The following is a 20027-nucleotide window of genomic DNA, read 5'->3' on the forward strand; positions in this document are numbered from 1 at the left end:
TCTTTCCTTGCACCTTCCCAGATAGAAATTCCTGTTCCTGATATATATGGTACTTTTCTAGAGAACTTGCAAAATGAAGGCAAAACTAAATACAGTGCCAAAAGTAGCAAAATACTCTATATCTATATAGATATATAGTTTCATAGTTGGTAGGGTCAGAAGGGACCTGAGCAGATCATCAAGTTCGACCCCCTGTCATGGGTAGGAAAGAATGCTGGGGTCAAACAGCCCCGGCAAGGTGTCTGTCTAGCTTCCTTCTGAAGACCCCCTACGGTAGGAGCGAGCACCACTTCCCTTGGAAGTTGGTTCCAGATCCTAGCCACCCTGACTGAAGTAGGGCCTCCTGATATCTAGCCTGAATCTACTCTCCATCAACTTGCGGCCGTTATTCCTTGTTACCCCCAGCAGTGCTCGGGGGGAACAGGGACTCTCCCATTGCCTGCTGGTCTCCCTTGGCCAGTTTATAGATGGCCACCAGATCCCTCTCAGCCTTCTCTTGTGGAGGCTGACCAGGTTCAGGTCTCTTAGCCTCTCCTTGTAGGGGCTGCCCTGCTTCCCCCTGATCATGCGAGTGGCCCTCCTCTGGACCCTCTCCATGTTGTCCACATCCCTCCTGAACTGCGGCGCCCAGAACTGGGCACAGTACTCCTCCAACTGCGGCCTGACCGGTGTCGCATAGAGGGGGAGGATAACCTCCTTGGACCTGCTCATGATGCATCTGTGGATGCAGACAAGGCACGATTAGCCTTCCTGACTGCATGCTCACATTGGCGGCCCGTGTTCATCTTGGAGTCTATAATGACTCCAAGATCTTTTTCTGCCTCTGTGCTGATGAGAAGGGAGTTCCCCAGCCTATAGGTATGCTGCTGTTTTTTTCTCCCTAGGTGCAGTACCCTGCACTTGTCAGTTTTGAATTCCATCTTATTCTCATCCGCCCACCCCGTAACCTGTCCAGATCAAATTGCAGCCTCTCTCTCCTTTCTAGCATGCCCTTTTCTTCCCACATCTTAGTGTCAGCTGCGAATTTGAACAAGGTGCTTTTCATCTCCTCATCCAAGTCGCTGATGAAGATGTTGAACAGTGCGGGCCCGAGGACCAAGCCCTGGGGGACCCCATTGCCCACATCCCTCCAGGTCAAAAATGACCCGTCCACCACCACTCTGGTGTGGCCCTCCAGCCAATTGGCGACCTATCTGACTGTGTAGGCATCGACACCACAATCTCCTATTTTTTTAATGAGAATTGGGTGAGAGACAGTGTCGAAGACCTTCCTAAAGTCCAAAAAGACTACGTCCACCATGATACCTGCATCCAAGGATTTTGTGACCTGGTCATAGAAGGCCACAGGGTTGGTCTGACAGGACCTGCTTCTAAAGAACCCATGTTAGTTGCCCCTAAGCATAACCTCCCCTGCTTGCCCCTCGCAGATGTGCACCTGGATAATTTTCTCAAAGAGCTTCCCCAGGACCGAGGTAAGACTAACAGGCCTATAATTTCCTGGGTCCTCCTTCCTTCTTTTTTTTGAAAATAGGGACCACCTAGATATAGATATATATAGATATAAATAGATATGATGTAACAGTGTATGGGAAGATAGTATGATCCAAAAGTATAAGAATGAAACTGTAACTAAACTGACTTCAGTGAAACTACAATTTTAACTTAATTCTGCATTAAGGACAGCTTTTTGCCAATTTTAACAGCGCTCTTATTTATTGTTTAATAGCATTGTCTTTTCATTTTTGAGTCTGCAATCCCAAAATCATAGAAGCAGGTTCACTTTTTTTACTGATATAAAATTTGTTCTTACTTTTAAGAATTTGTGGTACTTCATAATACCTACAACTTTAAAATTAGGAATGGCATATCACATTATTAGCATTTTAAGACAATGAAGAATACAAGGAAATTTATATTTTTACATTTTTTTTTTAAGGAAATGTGATTTTGTTTATTATCTTGGAATTCCTTCCATCTGTACAAAGAATGTTACTTTATTTACACAGGAAAATATGCTTCAAAATTTCATCCCATATGGCCAACCTTAGACAGAGTTCCATAGTTCCGCTGCATATTATTAGGAGGGCAGGCAATAAAAAAACATGTATTGAGAACTTGACATAACTTTGTACATGGTCAAATTATATGAAGGATGGGAAGTACAAAAGACATCTGTATATCGTAGCTGCTACTGAAGCTGAGAAGCTGTAATTGTAGCTGCAGCCTGGCTACAGAGTTGTCCTTCTTTCTGCTCAGTCTTGAAATGCAAAAGTGTTTCCATTCCTACAGTCATTACACATTTCATTTTCTCAAGCTGTCAACATCTTTTTGTCTGTTCTATAATAACACTTCTCCGAGATTCCCAGTACGGACATTATTAGATAATTCTTAGTTAACATAATTTCGGGATGTCCTCTCTCATTCAACAAGGTTTATCTTGTTAGTTACTGAATTTTTGCAGTACTCTGTTTTCAGCACTTGTTGGTTTCTGTGTGTCCTCATTCTAGTTGGAGTCCAATGTTTGCTGGGTTGCTTTGGTTGACTTTAATAAAGGAACTAATTTCAAGTTTAAAATGTTTTAAAAGTTTAGATGTGTGGAATGAAGTAAAATGTATAATTATGTAACCAGCCTTTATTTTTCCAGTAGAATTTTTCTGAATTGGTAGTTCAGGCTGCTGATTTGCTGACATGAAATTGTAGAAAAGCAATTCACTCTTCTGTAAGGAATTTTCAAAGCTCTGAGTCCTATACTCCATGAATGTGCCATTGCTGTCCATGTCTACACTAGGTTCTATTGCATCATCATTGACAGCTCCACATTGTGTTTCCTAATTTCAGCAGTGGCTGAGCTATTCCAAACTGCAGGCTGTTATAAAATGGGCTTATGGCATTACAAACTATAAAGCAGGTTAAAGTATGCAAAACTGAATTGGAAAGCAACAGGTATTGTTGGTACCTTTTGAACCCCAAAAGAATTTGCAGCCTTCATCTTTAGAGTAGCTTGGCTCATTTTAATGTTTTAAAATCTTACTTCATATATACTATGTTAAGCTGCATCTGTACCCCTAGCCACAGTGCTACCCATGGCCACGTCCAGATTCGAGGTGCTGAGGTGTCATATAGCCTCCGTCAACCTCCCAGCCCCTGAGGCTGGGGCCACCTCTCTGTGGAGTGCTTTCTTGTGTGCGCTTTCTTTGCTTTCTGTGGAGTGCTTTCAAGGGGTTTCCCCACACACTCAAGTACATACAGTCTAACTATTTACACATTTTATTATTCACAAAAGAGTCAACATATGAATGAGGTTAATATCAAAACAGGATATCAATAATCTAATGTCAGAGCCAAGGTATCAATGAACCAAGAACACTTTATACTAATTGAATAAAGAACAACCTCAGTACAACTCCCCAGTTTAAACCTTGTATCTCAAGTGAGTTTCATCAGGAGTACAGGGGGGTTAACAAAACATCAGCTCTCCTTTACATTAGCAACACAATAACATTGACTGGTGCAGGGCTGCTTGCTTCAAAGAGAAGGTGCCTTTCTGCTCTCTGAAAGAGCCTTCATGGGGAAGAGAAATTTTCCTCTGGTCCAGCTGTCTGTTGTACCTCCAAAAGAAACTCACACTGTCGCCCCCCCCCCCCTTCCCAAAAGGACCTTTCTCCAATTTCCAGACACAGCCCCTTGTGCTGTTAACTGAAACAACCCTAGGTTTATCACCAAAGGCCCTAAGCTGTTTTCTCAGTTAACTGTCCCCAGAGCCTTCCCAAACTGACACCCTGCCCTCCTAGGGCACCAATTGCAGCTTTTATGCACGGCGACAGCAACCACAGGCTGCAGCATGGTTCTTGCCTGAGCTCTGGGGTCCCAGGGTGCCTCTCCCCTCATACCCCTTTCTGAGCTTGGCTGTGACCCGGGGTTGAGTTCCCTCCCCTTGCCTGACTCAGGAGCCAATCAAAACTATGCATATGCTTTTGCAAAATAACTGTGGCTACAAACTTTCCCACTCTGCCTTTGAAGGGACCCTTTGCCCTGCTGCAAGTCCAGCAGCAGCCATTACACATCTTTCCCCAGACACTTATTTTTTTCCTTTTTTGTTGTTCTAGATGAATATAAGAAACTAGCAATAAGTAGTGTAGCCTTCCATAAAATAGAGACTATCACCTGCAGTTTTCATTCTTGAATACAAAGACATTACAAAGAAAGGTTGACTGGTTTAAAGTAATTTGTCTGTTAAGAATTGTACGTGGAATATGTATGGATGGCAAGGTAGAATTGCAACTGTTAAGTTGAAAGAATCATCTTAGGTGTCCCATTTTCTTAACGTACATACAGGCATTACATTTCGATTGACCTAAACATTGTTAGGTCAGTCTAGATGCCCAATCATGCAGTCATTCAGAGAGCTTAAAACATCCAAAACTGGCTTATCTGATCTAAGTTAGTTCACTTCAGGAGATTCACTTAGAATGAGAAAGGTTTAACCTGATGTAGGAAAGTGTTAACCTGATCTCCCAAACACCTGCACACATGTGTTGCACAACCCTGGGGCTAGGAAAGTCAAGTCACTCACCCCAGACTCCCAGGGTCCTGCTATTTCCCTCCCCCCAACCCTGACTCGGATATTTTTAACCCCCCAATCTCTCCATTGGCAGACCTGCCAGCTGCCCACCAACCCCTTTCACAGGCCCACTAGTCCCCCCCAACCCTCAGTCCCATCCACCCCTACCCCATTCCAAGTCATTTATTTCAGATTTCCTGCACTGCTCCCAAGAGCTGTGAATGGCTGTATGTATCACTTCCAGTCTATATAGGTAGCTTAAAGTAAGCTGTATGGCCATAGACCATGTGCAGTGAATGGTTGTATGTTTCTCAGTATTGCACCTTATGCTCAGGTTTCTATTGTTGAGAGACATTAAAGGTGTACCTCCCCCAGTACTGTAATCTAAGCATTATTCTATTCTCTACCATTTGTTTTATAGTTAATGAGTGAAGGCTTTTGCTTTGTTTTAATAAAAGAAACATACAGTCTCCTTTTTAGACATGTTGTATCTACTATACCTGTACAGAACCTTAATAGCAGTAGAGAAAAATCATTTATATTTGTGCACTTGCAGAATTTATTTTTCTTTGTTAACAATTAAGATGTTTAAAAATGTAGGAATTTGAAGATTTAGATTAAAGGCGGAGTGGATGCTGTAATTTTTAGGTAAACAATCTATCAATAAATGCAGTTCTTATTTCAAACCTAAGAGTAATTTACACATTAAGAGACAACAGGAAAAAGGATTTACAGCAAGAGAATGTGAGTTTAGTCTACCAGCAAACTAAAAACAGGGTATTTTAACTAGAATGAAAACTTCTAACTTAGTGAGGGAAAAGCTCAGCTAGCACAGTATTTACATATTATATACAGAAAAATGTGTCTTAAAAACCCTCCAAGCCTCTCAAGATGAAACAGAATTGATACTTCTGAGGTTACAATTGGTTCCCTAAGCTCTTGTATGGATTTTTTCATATTGTACTTGGAAAGGTGTTTTTAAATGAATTTGAAACCTTTACTTCAGATATAATGAATACAAACTAAGCAAAGCACCAGGATTATTTTCAAGCTCCCCCTCTTTTGCTTTGGTATTGCATAACACAGAGATTTTTAGCAATCTTAACAATAAGTAAAACAAAGTTTTTAAGAACGAAGTTTCAGCCTAGATTCCCTTGCATTTTTCGTGTATTTCACAACTTCGAATATTCCTTTCTACTGGTTATTTTCTTTCCTCCTTTTTTCCCTTTTGTTTTATATTCTTGATATGTACAGCAAAGTAATTTCATTAGCTGCAGTTCTGAATCAGAAAACTTAGTTCAACCATGGTTGGATGGTTTTTAATGTGAATGATGCCGATCTTAAGTACAACAAATGAGGGAAGCATACTGAAGCTTGTAAAAACTTGATGGAAATGTGTAATTTTTCCTTATTTGTCTTAAATTTTAAATGTTCACATATTAAGTCAAGTCAGTCCCAAGTCTGGCCTGATCATTGGAACACCTTTGATGTAGCAGTAACTTTCCTTCATTCTTCCCAGTCTTTTGCAATCCTTGTATAGTGAGTCAATTTTGATTCTGTCCAGTCTTTGATGATTGTGGTCCAGTTTGTCCTAGGTCTTCCTCTTCCTCTTCATCTGTCCACAGCTCCCTGTAGCATGGTGTTGGCAAGAGTGCTGAATCTTCTTGTTACATGTCCAAAGCACTGCATCTTTCTTCTTAAGACATTTTTAATTCTTAGTCTTTAAAAGTTCACATATATATTGTTCTAAATATAGGTTATATTTTTTTACTTATGTGTTCTTCTTTTCCTTGTGATTATTATGCCAAAGCATCTCTGAATTGGATCTTTGGTTGATTTTCAGGCCTTGTTCAGTTACTAATGAAAGTGCAATATAGCTAAGCGTGCAATATAGCTGCCCCATTTTAGACAATGATTTGTATCTTTTTTCCCCATGAATTGAGGGCAGTGCAAGTACTTAGTTCAGACATCCACAGACTTATGAGCAGATATTGTGCATACTTGAATTTTGTAAATATCCCTACCATTTCATTCTTAGAGAATATCAGTTGATATGTCTAATTTTGTCTTGTTTGTACACATAATGGCTTCTGTATTATCCAGGTACATTTTTTCTCTATATCTGACATAAAATTGTTTTTAAGTAGCCATTGGCGCTATATTTCTGTTGATTATTATGTTCTTTGTATTGTTGTGTACTTAAAATAGTTGGTTCTCATGTAGTCTGACATGACTGTTAATCATGTAGACTTTCTTATGCAGTAATACTTGTTTTGTTATGCCTGATGCTAGTCTGTAACTCTTAAAATTTCAGTAAGATTTTAAATAAAACAAATTAAAAGTTTGGGAGGAGGCTTTCATCACAAAACAGTTTTCATTGTCAAAAGCTGGCTGTAACTTGGAAGAGTTTGCAAAACAGTGGTGCAACCTACCTGTGTAGATGTAAAAAATTACTCAGATTAAAATCTGTATATAAAAGTATTTGGTTGGCTTGTAGAATAATATCAATTACACAAGACTGTTGTGGTTCAATTCTATCTTAACTTTTTGTGCAAGTTTGTTGTTCAGTTTACTGATAAGAGTTACAGTTCAGTCATGTACCTTAACACAAACTTACAGCTTTTCAAAGAATGCCAGAGACCATTATGAAAAATTGTCCAACATGCACAACAACATGATTAAGTTATATGAGAATTTGGGAGAGTATTTTTCCTTTGATCCCAAAGCAACAGGCATAGAAGAATTTTTTGGAGATCTCAGCAGCTTCCGAACACTGTTCTTGGTAAGTAAAATCTAATAAAGCAGTATATTTTTTCACTCCCTTCAATCTCCCCAATGGTTTGGATTTCTCTCCCTCTCTAACTTCCTCATAAAGACCAGGCAGCACTTGGGTCCCATTTCTATTTTACATGTGAAAGGCTTATTCCCATGGGAAACAAAGCAAGTGATACCATAAACAAATGTACAAATAATATACAAAGTAAATCCTCAGGTCTTTTCTCTCACCTAAAAGAGAGGTCACCCAGGCTTAGTACTTTTCCTTCAGCATACCAGCCTCCTCTCTCCCTGTCACAGAGCACTGAGGTGCCCTGCTCCCAAAGAGGAGAAAACTGCTAGGGAGGAAGCCCTAGCAGGGAATAAGGAGCCCAGCTGTGGGTTGCCAGGGCAACCAGAGAAGGTCAGGTGACCAGAAGGGGCAGGGCCTGGCTCCCTTTATAAACCCTAGGGGCTGGGGCCAGAGGCAGTTCCCTGCCAGTAGCCCAAGAGGAAAGAGCTCTGTCATGGAAGAGAGGGGAGGTCTGACTGCAGGAGCAGCGTTTGGCACTGCTAAGGGATGGAGTAATCCCCGGGTAGGCTTGAATGTTTTTATGGCCAAGCGGCTTCCATTTAAGTTATAGCCAGACGGCTTGTGTTTACATAGCTGTTTGTTACACCGGTGGTTTGGGAGAGGCTATCAGGGGTTGGAGGAGGCCTCATAGGGGACTCACAGCGGAGTGGGGCCTCATGGGGGCCCCACAGCGGAGTGGGAGGCCCCCAGCGCCAGGGAGGGCACAGCATTCGGGGTGCATAGACCCCAGCCCCAGAGAGGGGCAGTTGAGAAGCCTCAGAGAAGGGGGTGTTACTGAGAAGCCCCAGTGAGGGTATGGTGAGACCCTAGGGGGTGGTGTGACCAAGAAGGCCCCGAGAGAGGGCAGCAGTATTGAGGAGCGCCCTGAGAGGGGGCAAAAGCCCCAGAGAGAGGGCAGCTTGACAGAGAAGGCCCCGAGAGAGGGCAGCAGTATTGAGGAGCGCCTTGAGAGGGGGCAAAAGCCCCAAAGAAGGGGGCAGTTACTGAGAAGCCCCAGTGCAGGTGTGGTGAGCCCCAGAAAGGGGGCAGCACTACTGGGGAGCCCCAGAGAGGAAGCAGTAGCCCAGGAGCCCCAGAGGAGGGGGCATTATTGGGGAGCCCCAGAGAGGGGGCGGCGTGACTGAGGAGGCCCAGAGAGAACAAAAAGGGGGACTGTTCATAATTGGATTGAGACATAACATCTATTCCATCGGCAAGGTGTGGACTGCAGTGTAGGGGAGGAAACGGAGCCACGGATAGCACTCCCTGGCAGCGGGACAGTACAAGGGCAGCCTCCCACTAATTAACAACAATTAATCAATTAATAACAAGGCATGGCAGGCGAGTAGGGGGGCGGTTGCCCCAGGAACAGGTGTGCGGGCCCCGTTTAGGTCGGCCCAGATCGTGTACCTGTCACACTCCCTCTTCCTCTTCCCTAGTTATCCTCCCTGGTAGTTTTTAATGTCTTCTGGGGCCAGCCAGTCATCCTGTCAGCTGGCCTAGGGCTCCTAGTCAGGTGGGCTATCACTTCTAACCCCTGCAGCTGGGCTTCAGCCCCTGAGCCATGCACCTTGTAATATATCTAGAAATAGAGATATAGACATATAGATACACACACAAGCCTCTTCCTCTTCCCTAGTTATCCTCCCTGGTAGTTTTTAATGTCTTCTGGGGCCAGCCAGTCATCCTGTCAGCTGGCCTAGGGCTCCTAGTCAGGTGGGCTATCACTTCTAACCCCTGCAGCTGGGCTTCAGCCCCTGAGCCATGCACCTTGTAATATATCTAGAAATAGAGATATAGACATATAGATACACACACAAGTTCTTAAAGCATTTGGGCTAGGGACAGACATTCAAGAAGCCTGAGCCTGAATTGATTCAATATTTGCAGGCTAATCTAACCTGCAAAGCTTGAACCAATTTGGAGGTGAATAGACATTCCCTTTTCATTCCAGTAAAGCAGGCACATATCTGCAGTGACTCAGGCTAGAAGCCAGGGGACGCTAGAGCAGCTCTCCCTTCCCTTCTACAGTACTGAGCTGAGAGGGGGTGGGTATGGCCAGGCCCCGGCAGGACAGAATTGATAACAGTGTTTATCACCCCATTAAGAAAACAACAGAGGGACATTACCAGCTATTTGTTGATTCTGCCTTTGTCACAGCATGAACTGTAGCCAGCATGTGGTCTGCTAGCTAATGCACAGATACTTCTCAGCAAGGCAGAGAGGAGGGGAGAATCCATACTTAGCACAGGGTGGTGAGGGGGATGAGAGGAGCAGCCGGCAAGTGTCTACTGGAGCTGCAGCCAGGGAGCAGGGGGGCAGGGCCAGTTCTGCTGTGGAGCAGAGAGCTGTGCCCAGCCTAGAGAGCATGCCAGGATGCTGCAGATGTCTGATATATCTTAAACCAGGAAGGGCTCTTGGACATGCATTGCATAAACCAAATCAGTTAAGTCTGATGGTTTATTCAACCAGGTTTATCTCAAACTGGTTTCAGCCATTTTCAAACTGGTTTATGTGTACGGAACATCTGGGCTAGGGACAGACATTACACATAAGCCAGTTTAAGTGATCAGAAACTGGTTTAAAGCTGTAACAGAACAGATGTTCAGTGCACATAAACCAATTTGAAAACAGTTGAGAGAAACCTGGTTCAATGTAGCATCAGATTTAACTGATTTGGGTCAAACCGGTTTATGCAATGTCTGTCCCACACCCTTCCTGGTTTAGGTTAAATCAGACACCCCCCGCATCCCAGCATGCTCTCTGGGCTGGGCAGGGTGCTCTGCTCCACAGCAGGGCTGGTCCCTCCCCTCTGCTCCCTGGCTGGAGCTCAGCACAGACTGTAGGCGTCTGCCTGGCTTCTCCCTCGTCACTCCCTGCTAAGCAGGGATTCCACTGTCCCCTCTGCCTTACAGACATACAGCATTAGCTAGCAGACTGGCTGGCTATGTTCCGTGTTGTGGCAGGACAAAGGCAGAATCAACAGGTAGCTGGTAATGTCTCTCTGTTGTTTTCTTAATCAGGTGATAAACACTGAGGTTAGGGGTGATAACACTGTATTTTCAATTCCCTACTGGACTGGTAAGAAGAGGGATGGAGCCCCTTCCTAATCAAAATGCCCTGCCAGGGACTGAGCTCAGCACTGTGCAAGGGACGGGGGGTGCTGCTCTAGCATCCCCTGGCTTCTAGCCTGAGCCACTGCAGGCATGTGCCTGCATTTCTGGGATGTCTGTCTGTCTGGCTACAAAACTGATTTAGCCTAGCCAGGTTAGACTAACCTGCAGAGATTGAATCAATTCAGGCTTTTTGAATGTCTGTCCCAAGCCCCATTCTGTTACAGGTTCAGACCAGTTTCTGATCACTTAAACCAGTGTATGTGTAATGTCTGTCCCTAGCCTCGAAGATGATGTCTTTCTTGATGAGAATCAAAATCAACTGCACTATAGGAAACAAACAGAAAAAACAGATGCCCAAAATATCAGTATCTCCAGAGAATATTCAAATCATCTTGAAGTATAAGTGTTTCTTAGCTATCTACCATATAGCTGTAGTGCACAGATCTATATTACCAGCACCTAGTTTAACTTATTGAGAAACTGTCCAGATCTTCAGCATAGTGTCTATAAATGTACTGAAAGTATAATTTTAGTATATAGAATTTATTTTTTTTTAATTTAACTGAAGTACTTTTTAACTGAATATTGGGGGGGGTCCATTTTTTCCTTAACTGAGTTATACAGTTCTGTTGCACATAGAGAGCTACCGATAAAACATTGGTATAAAGATTTGTCATGAAGAACAGAAAGTGACATTAGATGTTTCTATATAATATTTTTTTTCTAAAAATTAAGGTTATTTTTTTTCCAATTTAGATGCTTACAAGTTGGGCATCTGAAGCATATAATGCTATTTAAACAGTAATATGGCCACAGGAAATGTAGTTGGTCTGCAGGTGATATTCATACCAACAAAGATCCATAATGCCTTTTTACTTGCCAAAGATTGCCACAAATGGCAAATCTTTCTGATCCTCTTACTTCCCCTCTGTTCAGACTTATGGGAGGTTCTGGCTACAAAGTGGCTTATTTTTCTTCAGTGTTCATTGTTGAATTTTCAGAAAAAGGCATTTATTTATACATTGTGTGGTGTTGTTGTTGTTGTTACTATGACATTGTTACAGACATTTTAAACCAAACAGTTAGGTAGGTTTACAAGAGCATGCAGTTTTTAGGCTGACTTTAGCAGCAGTAGGAAGTTTTTTTTACATTTGAGTATTTCACTTGGGAGAAGTGAGAACTAAAAATAAAGTGCTATAACTCTGCCAAAAATAAAAATGTAAAATTGTTGTGACCTTTCCAACTGAGTTGAAAATAGAAAAAGAACTACTAAATAGCTTCACAGATCTAGAAGCAGATGAAAATGTCATTAATTCAAGTTTAAAGTGGAGCTCTACTCTGAAGAGTAATGCTGTGAAAATGTTGTCATGTTTCTTTCAGTGATTCACATGTTGGAAGTATTCATTTTACTTCCAATAAGAGGGGGAAAGGTTTTAATTGTGAGCCCTACAAACCTCACTGCCAGTCATGCAAAGTTCAGCTCTATTCTTCTCAATCAGCTTTTCTAGTAATAAAGTTCTGCAAGCTGTACAAGTTTCACATGTAACAAAAAAGGTTCTGTGCCTTGTGCTGTGACATCAATGCTTTTGTTATTGGGTCTCCTCCAAGTCATGCCCTGGTTGCCTATCCATAATTATATAGTTAGTCAGCCTCCAGTTTTGTTTGTGCAGTCTCACAGCTTTCAAATTACCTCAGTAATACTTCTGGGAAAGTGATTTTTTTCTATTAATTTTACACATGCGATTGATGTGGAGTTAGTAAAGAATTATTTTGATGAGGAGGTAGAAAGTAGTATAGTTCACTTCATCTAAGCAAGTTTGGCTGTAAAGTGCTAGAGGGATAAAAGTACGCCAGGAGGTTGGGGTGGGAAGGGGAAAACGGTAATTTGAGACTGAGAGCTTTTCCATTGTTATGAAAAGGAAAAAGTTGTGAATAAAATTAACAATTTTAAAACATGAGTTTTTGAGCCATTTTATATACATGAACAAATACTACCCTGGAGAGTATGTATATAAAAAACCCCACAATATGCAATAGATCTGCTTGTTTTGTGTAAATTTGCATAAATCACTGTTTTGTCAGTCAAAATTCATTTTGTATCTTCACTAGTAGTATGTTTTTAATTCTGAAATGATTAATGCAATATTAGGATTAAGTTATATTCAAACCATCTGTAAACACATTTAAGTAAAAACAAAATATCACATGGTTATATCTAGGGTGAGGGACAGATTATAAAGCCCATGACAAAAGCGAGTTTTGCAGTTGTCTAACAAGCAATAGAATTAAGGAAAAAACCTTAGATTTTTTTTTAATGGTCATAAAAAGGGGGGAAATTTGATCCATGTGCATTATTTAAAATAAAATGACATATAATTGAAAGGAGTCAGTGAAATCCAGGTGTAACAGGGCATACCTGGACACCAAAAAAAAATTATGCCACCCTGTTCTAGGGGCAGTCTGCCCTGAACTCACCCACCATGCCTTGCTGTTAATAGAAATACGTGGACTGTGGGAGGCTTCCCTGATTTTCGTAGAATGACCCTTGAATTGCGGCCCTGGCCTTCTGGGCCAATCCTACTGCTCTGTGCCTCCGCTACACTGTGTCCCATGCCTCACAGGTGGTATCCTGCTCTTCATGCCTGGCTGCTCTCTACCTCAAGTCTCTCACAGGACTGTACTCTGGCTCAGGCCTCTCATCTCTGCTCAGTTTCCTGTTCAGGCCTCTCACTCTGCTCAAGCCTCTCAACTCTGATCAACTCTATGGACCCCACAGTCAACCTGATCTCTCTTGCCCAGTGCTTTTCTGTCTGGGTGAGTTTGCCTAGCCTTCCCCCACCATGGGGTCACCCACAAGGCAGCTGAGGCTTTCTGGTGCCCCATCCTCACCTTCCCCTGAAGTGGCCCACATGTGGCATTTCCTGGAGGCTGCCCTGCCACAGGCAGCCCCACCACACAAAGTAACTCCAGCAGGATGCAGTTTTTGGTCTTACCCAGGACCAACATCAGGCCTACCCAATCTCCCTGTCTTCTTCACTGGGCCTTCCTTAGAGGCTCTGCATCTCTCCTGGGCCAGTGGCTCTTGAGCCCTCTGGCCCTGGTTCCATCCCACATCTCTACCTTTACCTCTGGCCCTAATCCATACCTGGACCCTTCATCCTCAAGCCCTTCTCTTCAGATGACTCAATCAGCCATCGTCATCTGAGCTGTACTTGCTATGACCCCTAACTCTCAGCTGTGGTCTCCACAGAGACATTTGGCCTCCCTGAGGGTCTGGCCCTGCTATCAGGCCAGTTGAGGCACTGGGCCCTCTGCAGCTCTGGCCACCTCGTGGGCCAGTCAAGGTCCTCAGAGCCAGTGTACTGGCAATCAACCCCTTCATATCCATGGGTCCACCCTCTCAGGCCCCTTCATGCATCTCTCTTCTCTTTACAGGGTTCAAAGCCCTACCCAGATCATGCCAGCCCCACTCTCTTGGTTCACCCAGGCCTTCAAGTCAATCTCAGCTGGGCCCACCTTGTCAGTTGCCCACACCTCTCTGGGCCTACTTGGTCACTTGCCACGCCTTCCTCTGGGCAGATGTGGCTTCTCACTAGACTTCGTGTGCTAATACATCAACAGTTTTCCATCTCTGTGCAGTTCTTGATCATTCTCACAATTTTTCTTAAATCTCCTGAAAAGGTTTCCATCAGAGAGCTTTCTTTCAGAATAATTTTTAACATCTGTTATTAAGGGTCATGGTGCAGAGAGTCTTGCAATTGATCTGCACACTTCAGAACGCAAACCCCCAGTTTTATTGTAGCTTTATTTACTGTGAATCCCATGCTGGCATACATGTAGACTCAGCTTAGTGCACCTCTTTACAAGTTGACCTGTCAGTGTGTTTCCACCTCCACCCAGAAGGACTGCTGCTTTTCAGATGAGACAATAGTCCAGTTGGTATGTCCATCCATCCTTTTCTATCTTTGCTCAGAATGGCAACAAGGAAATCTTTTATAGTTGTGATTTTTACTATGAACTCTGTGAGGTAAAAACTGGACTAAGGACACAGGTACCATAGAATAGCTGTTTTGGATCACTACATCTGTAGGTCAGACTGAACATACAAATTTGAATGGTTTTATGTTCCTTTATCTTCTTTTTTTTTTTTTGTCCCTGTTTTTTTTTTCTTTCTTTTTAGTTCTCTGTCTTAATGTTGGCTTTATTGTAGTCTTACAGAAAATGATTGCAAGATAAACAAATTAACAGAACTCATGAATGGCTAATTAAAAGTGCATAAAGGTTACAGTTTTTCTTGCTCTTTTCCAGTTTAAGATTTAGGAACTTTGTGCAGAGACATTTTGCTGTTTCATTTTTAATAGGCAGGATGAATTGTTGTTGAACTGTATCCCCCCAAATCAGTCCTTTCCCAATGACACTCTGAATTGACATCCCTAGATTGTCAATATTTTATTTAAACTATTAGGAGGAAATGGCAGTTGAGGCCATAGACCAAAAATCTATATATTTGAATACAATTTTTAAAGTAAGTATTCAGATGTATAACATCCACATAATACTTTAAAGGGCAAACTGCATGCATGGATTTTTGGTTACTCACCCTAATCTTAATCCTCTTTCACCTCCTTCCACATTAAATCTTCTGTTATATTGTACCATTTGATTATTTTCAGTATTTTGCTGTGGTGCTGATACACCAGTTAGCAAAGCCCACCTCCCCACTAAATAAACCACAGTAGCTAAGATTGCCAGAGTGTTAATCCATAATGACATCTCTCAGAAGTTCCATGTCGGGCACGATGTGTCTGATGCATGAACCACAAAGCTGTATCATATGACCATAAACATGATTTTTCCCTCTTGACTGCTTCACACCCATCCCCTGGGAACACAGCCTGCTTGTTACATTTGATACCATTTCATCATATTCCCTGCTTTTTTTGTCATCAGGATAACAATTTACCAGCAACTGAATTTATTGTCATACACCACAAAGAGGTAAATGAATACTTGGATATATAATGATAAAAAGAAATGATTTGTACAGTGAACAACCTGCTAGATCTTAAAAATCCTCGCATTGCGGTAGATTGTAGATTAACTTCCACTTAATCAGAGTTCACCATTCTAATGGACTGTGACAGGAAAGACTTTCTTATTCTTTTTCTTGCAGTCTCAGATCACATATTTTGCACTTGCAAGGCAAATTTAACAGAAGGCCTTGGGGATCACAGCCAGTCTTCATTATTGGTGCATGACCACTTTGTAACCAACTGCATCTCTAATATCCAAGGAGATTTGCACATTATAGTCTGATTCTGTCTTGTTTTTAATAATTTACCTTTGAAATTCTATACACAGCTGTATCCGTGTGTAAAGATCTGTTTGTCTGTCAAACCTCAAGATATGTATAGCATATAAGAGATGCATTAATTTTTTATTTGCTGCTTAAGGAAGCTGAGCTCTAAGCTAACTGTGCTGAATACAAGAGGTTTATTTCAATGAATCCTAGAAACATGGAGGAGTATGTGCTTGCTTTTCACTTTAGCTCGCTCTCTTAGGAACAGATACTTTTCCTCAATCCATTTCTCTGTCAAGAGAAACTGTCATTCATAAAAATTAAATAAATAAGCTTGAATGAACTTTCTATCTTACTTTTTAAACCACGGGAATGAAAAAAAAATATTAACAGCAAAACTGTTGGTGTGCACTATGGCCTCTCACAGATGTTACACTTTAAGTAGTGACCTGGCCACACGTTTGATTAATGGCATGATAAAATATGGAATAAGCCACAAAGTTATTACACAAAATATGTGTAATAACTTTTTGACTGGTTCCTATCACTCCTTTTAATTAAATGTGTGGACAGTTTCTGGAGCACATGGGGACTTTTCAAGACCTCTGTGTACTCCAGAGGCTAGGAGTATACCATGCACATGCTGCACTCCCCCAGCTGGGAGCCCCAGTCATCTGACTGGGACTCCCAGCCAGGAGAGCACATGGTATGCTCCCCTGTATGGGATCCAAGCTTCCTGATTGCCAGTGCAGAGGGAACCAGGGATCGAGCTCCCCCTACTCTGGCAATATGGTGCAAAATTAGTCAAACAAAGCAAATGTTAAAGCAAACATGTGATGGGATCTCAAATTGCACCGGGTGCCATGCCACATGTGCATGGCAGGAGGTGTGATTGTGGGATCATATATCGGATTCCATCACACCTTTGCTTTAACATCTGTTGGGGGCCTAACAAAATCACTTAGGATCTTGTTTGACTAATTTTGAAAAAGTCATTTATATAAAATTTTACATCATTGGAAATTTATTTTCAAATTCACATTTTCACCTCAAATATTTTGGTGGAACTTACATGATTTTAACAGTGTCTGAGTGCTGGAAAATTTAGATATTATGTTTCATGTCACATTTATCCCAATTGTTAAGCAGAATATTTTACAATTTCTGATACAAGTATTATAGGATTCTTAGGTCTTGGAAAATAAGTACATGATTCTTTTTGCACACTTTTACAGAAAGATGTAATATGTTTGTGTCTTCTAAACAGTCTCCTTTTACAGTAATTCATTCCTCCCATGATAGCACATAATTGTTTTCTAAATCATAGAAATGTTTTAGCCCCAGCAACCTTGCAAAATTAAATGTACCTTGCATTCATGGCACTTTTGGCATGAAGAAGCACTTCCTAACATCTACTCTAAAGTTGTGGGTTTTTTTCTTTGATTTTTGCTTACACCTTTTTATCCTTGCATCCTGGATAAAAAAGGAAAAACTTCAGTTAAAGATTTTATATACTTTCATCCAATCCCCTTTTAACATAATCCCAGAAAAGACAACTGCCACATCAAACATGCTTGTTCAGCTTGTCTCTTATACTTACCACTACTCTTAAATGTAATCCTTACTGGTTTTTATATTACCATGATGATTGCTTTGGTCAAAGTAAAAATGAACGACAAATCCCTCATACAAAGTAATTGTGAATCTTTTCATTAAAGACTGAGAATGTATGTGTTTGTTGTAGAAAAGTACAGTAGTTCTTATGACATATTTTTAAATGGACATAAACTATAAAACCAATACTTTGAGAACAAAATGCATAGATGAATACCTTTCTAATTATGCTCCATTGTCTCTAGCAAAGGCTTTCATTCTTAACTCTGAGATTCTTTTCTGCCTTGCAGTGCAGAAATCTAACGTCTACCTGTTACCTCTTGTGTTATGCTATGTGTTTTTAGAAAGGAATGCAAAACTATACAGAACACTTACTAATTGGTAGTATATACTTAAAGCTCCTGGTGGCCTATGCTGAAGTAACATATTTTGAAGCATCTTCTAACTACAGATTTTGCCAGAGTTGAAACAGCATTCTGGGCAATTAGGTAACTTGACCTACAAATTCCTGAGAAGTATTGTCTGGTGTTCAGTACCGCCCCAAAAAAATGATAACCTGAAACTGCACCATGGTATGTCATAAAAATTCAGCATTAGTTTGGTAGTGTAGAGGAGAATGCAAATAAAGTAAAAGCCAATAAAAAGAAAAGAGGAATAAAAGCATGAGACAGGTTAAGCTTTCTTAATCTGCTGTAGTCTTTTTCTTGTTGTTTTTTTTCTCTCTAACTAATCTCCCTGATATCCTCAACCAGGAAGAAATATTTGCCATATCAATTCAATTTTATCATCATCCTCTCTGAAAGCAAGTTTCTGAGGTCAAATTAGTGTTTGGTTTTCCCTGTCTGAGAATTTCTTTCTGTGAACTGCAGAAGCTTAATAATAAGGAGAAACTGTTTAGGCTGTAGCTGACACCATTTTCTCTTTAGATTTGAGATATAGAGGATACAAACTCTGCTCAGGGAAGAGTATAGTTTATAGTCTCTGGTAAGCCAGCCACACATTTATGCAATTAATGGCATAATAAAATAGGAAATAAGCCACGAAATTATTGCACAAAAATGTGAAGACCGTTATTTACCCAAATATAAGACAACATTTTTTCCCCTCAATCAGCATGAGTGAGAAAGCCCTTCATCTTACATTTTCATACAAGGAAACAGCATTAAAGAGGTATAAACAGCCACAGACCCAGTCTCTGCTTCACTTTGGCCTCCTTCTTCTTCTGGACTGTCCTTCCAATCAGCTTGGGGTCAAACTCCACCCCAAGGATCTTGACCCCTTCACAGTGGACCAAGACCCCCAGGGTCCCTGAGCTCACTCACAGCCAGGCAGGTGCTGTAGCTCACATTGAACTTGGCCCCTGCTTCTGCCTTGTAGATCCGTGTGTGCCACGGTGCTCTCTCTACAGCCCACTTACTCCAGCACAGGATGTTCAGGTTGTCCATGTAGGCCAGGACCTTGGTCTCTTCCTTGCTTCCTCCAGGAATCAGGACTCCATGCATCCTGGGGTCCTGCCTGATGTGCTGGGCCAGGGGTTCAATGGCACAGATAAAAAGGATCTGGGAGAGCAGGCAGCCCTGCTGACCCCCTGACTCTATCATGATCCATGTGCTCAAGAACCCGTTGACCAGCACCTCACTGCTCATGTTTGTGTACAGCATCCTTATCCAGCTGATTAAAGGTCAAAGGGATACCCATTTGCTTCAGTGTCTCAAAGAGAAACCAGTGTGACACTCTGTCATACACCCTTTCCACATTCAGATTCAGCACTGCCCACTTCTGCCTTAGTCTTGTTCCAGCTGGAGCACATCCTTCACTTGCAGCAGGGCCCTGTGGATCTGGTGTCCTGGTACCATGCACGACTGGTTCTCGTGGATGATGGATTTAAATCCATCATCTCGTGGATGATGGATTTAAATCACTCAGCCAAGACTTTGGCCAGCAGCTTATAGTCAAAGTTCAGGAGGGTGATAGGTCTCCAGTTTTTCAAATCCTCCCTCAGACCCTTCTTATGCAAGAGGGTCATGAGGCCCTGGCTCATCCCAGCCCCCAATCAGCCCTCCTGTAGTCACTCTTGAAAAAGCTCCAACAGGTTGGGGCCCACCACGTCTCAGAAGGTCATGTAAAACTCCTTGGGTTGGCTGTCCATCCCAGGAGTCTTACCATTGTTGAACCTCCGAAGGGTCTGCTCGACCTTCTCTAGTGTCCACTCCTCCTCCTCCTCCTCCTGCTGCTGCTGCTCGGCTTCTCTGAGGGCCCAGGTGAGCCCCTGCAGGCACTGCTTCATGGTGTCTGGGTCCTCCTGTCATACAGTGTAGAGTTCTCAGTAGAAAGCGGTCACTGTTTCCAGTATGCCTTCCTTCAACTGGTGCTCTGCTCCTGCACCATATCTCATGCATGTCATAGGCTTCTCCTTGCTCTTCTTTAGTCTAGAGAAACAAACAGACAACTCCTCCCCCTCCCCCACCCAGTGGGCCTGCTTGGAAGTGTTAGGGCCATGTTTTCCAGGAAATCATACCTTACCTTGGCTTTGGCTGGCATGTACATACACAGCACCTCTAACTCTGTCTCATTTGCTTCCATGGTGGCTTGCCAGCAGCCTGCCTGCCG

General features: G+C 42.2%; 1 protein-coding gene across 1 annotated transcript in view; it reads left to right on the top strand.

Annotated features, from left to right (window-relative positions):
• LOC102387533 (protein diaphanous homolog 2-like) overlaps positions 1 to 20027 on the top strand; it is a 455665-nt gene that overhangs the window by 229258 nt on the left and 206380 nt on the right. The window contains exon 4 of the mRNA XM_006029471.3: positions 7179 to 7343. Coding sequence (XP_006029533.2) covers positions 7179 to 7343 — 165 coding nt within the window. The remainder of the gene's footprint in view (positions 1 to 7178; positions 7344 to 20027) is intronic.

This window comes from Alligator sinensis, unplaced genomic scaffold (assembly GCF_000455745.1).
Source record: "Alligator sinensis unplaced genomic scaffold, ASM45574v1 scaffold333_1, whole genome shotgun sequence".
Taxonomy (NCBI): Eukaryota; Metazoa; Chordata; order Crocodylia; family Alligatoridae; genus Alligator; species Alligator sinensis.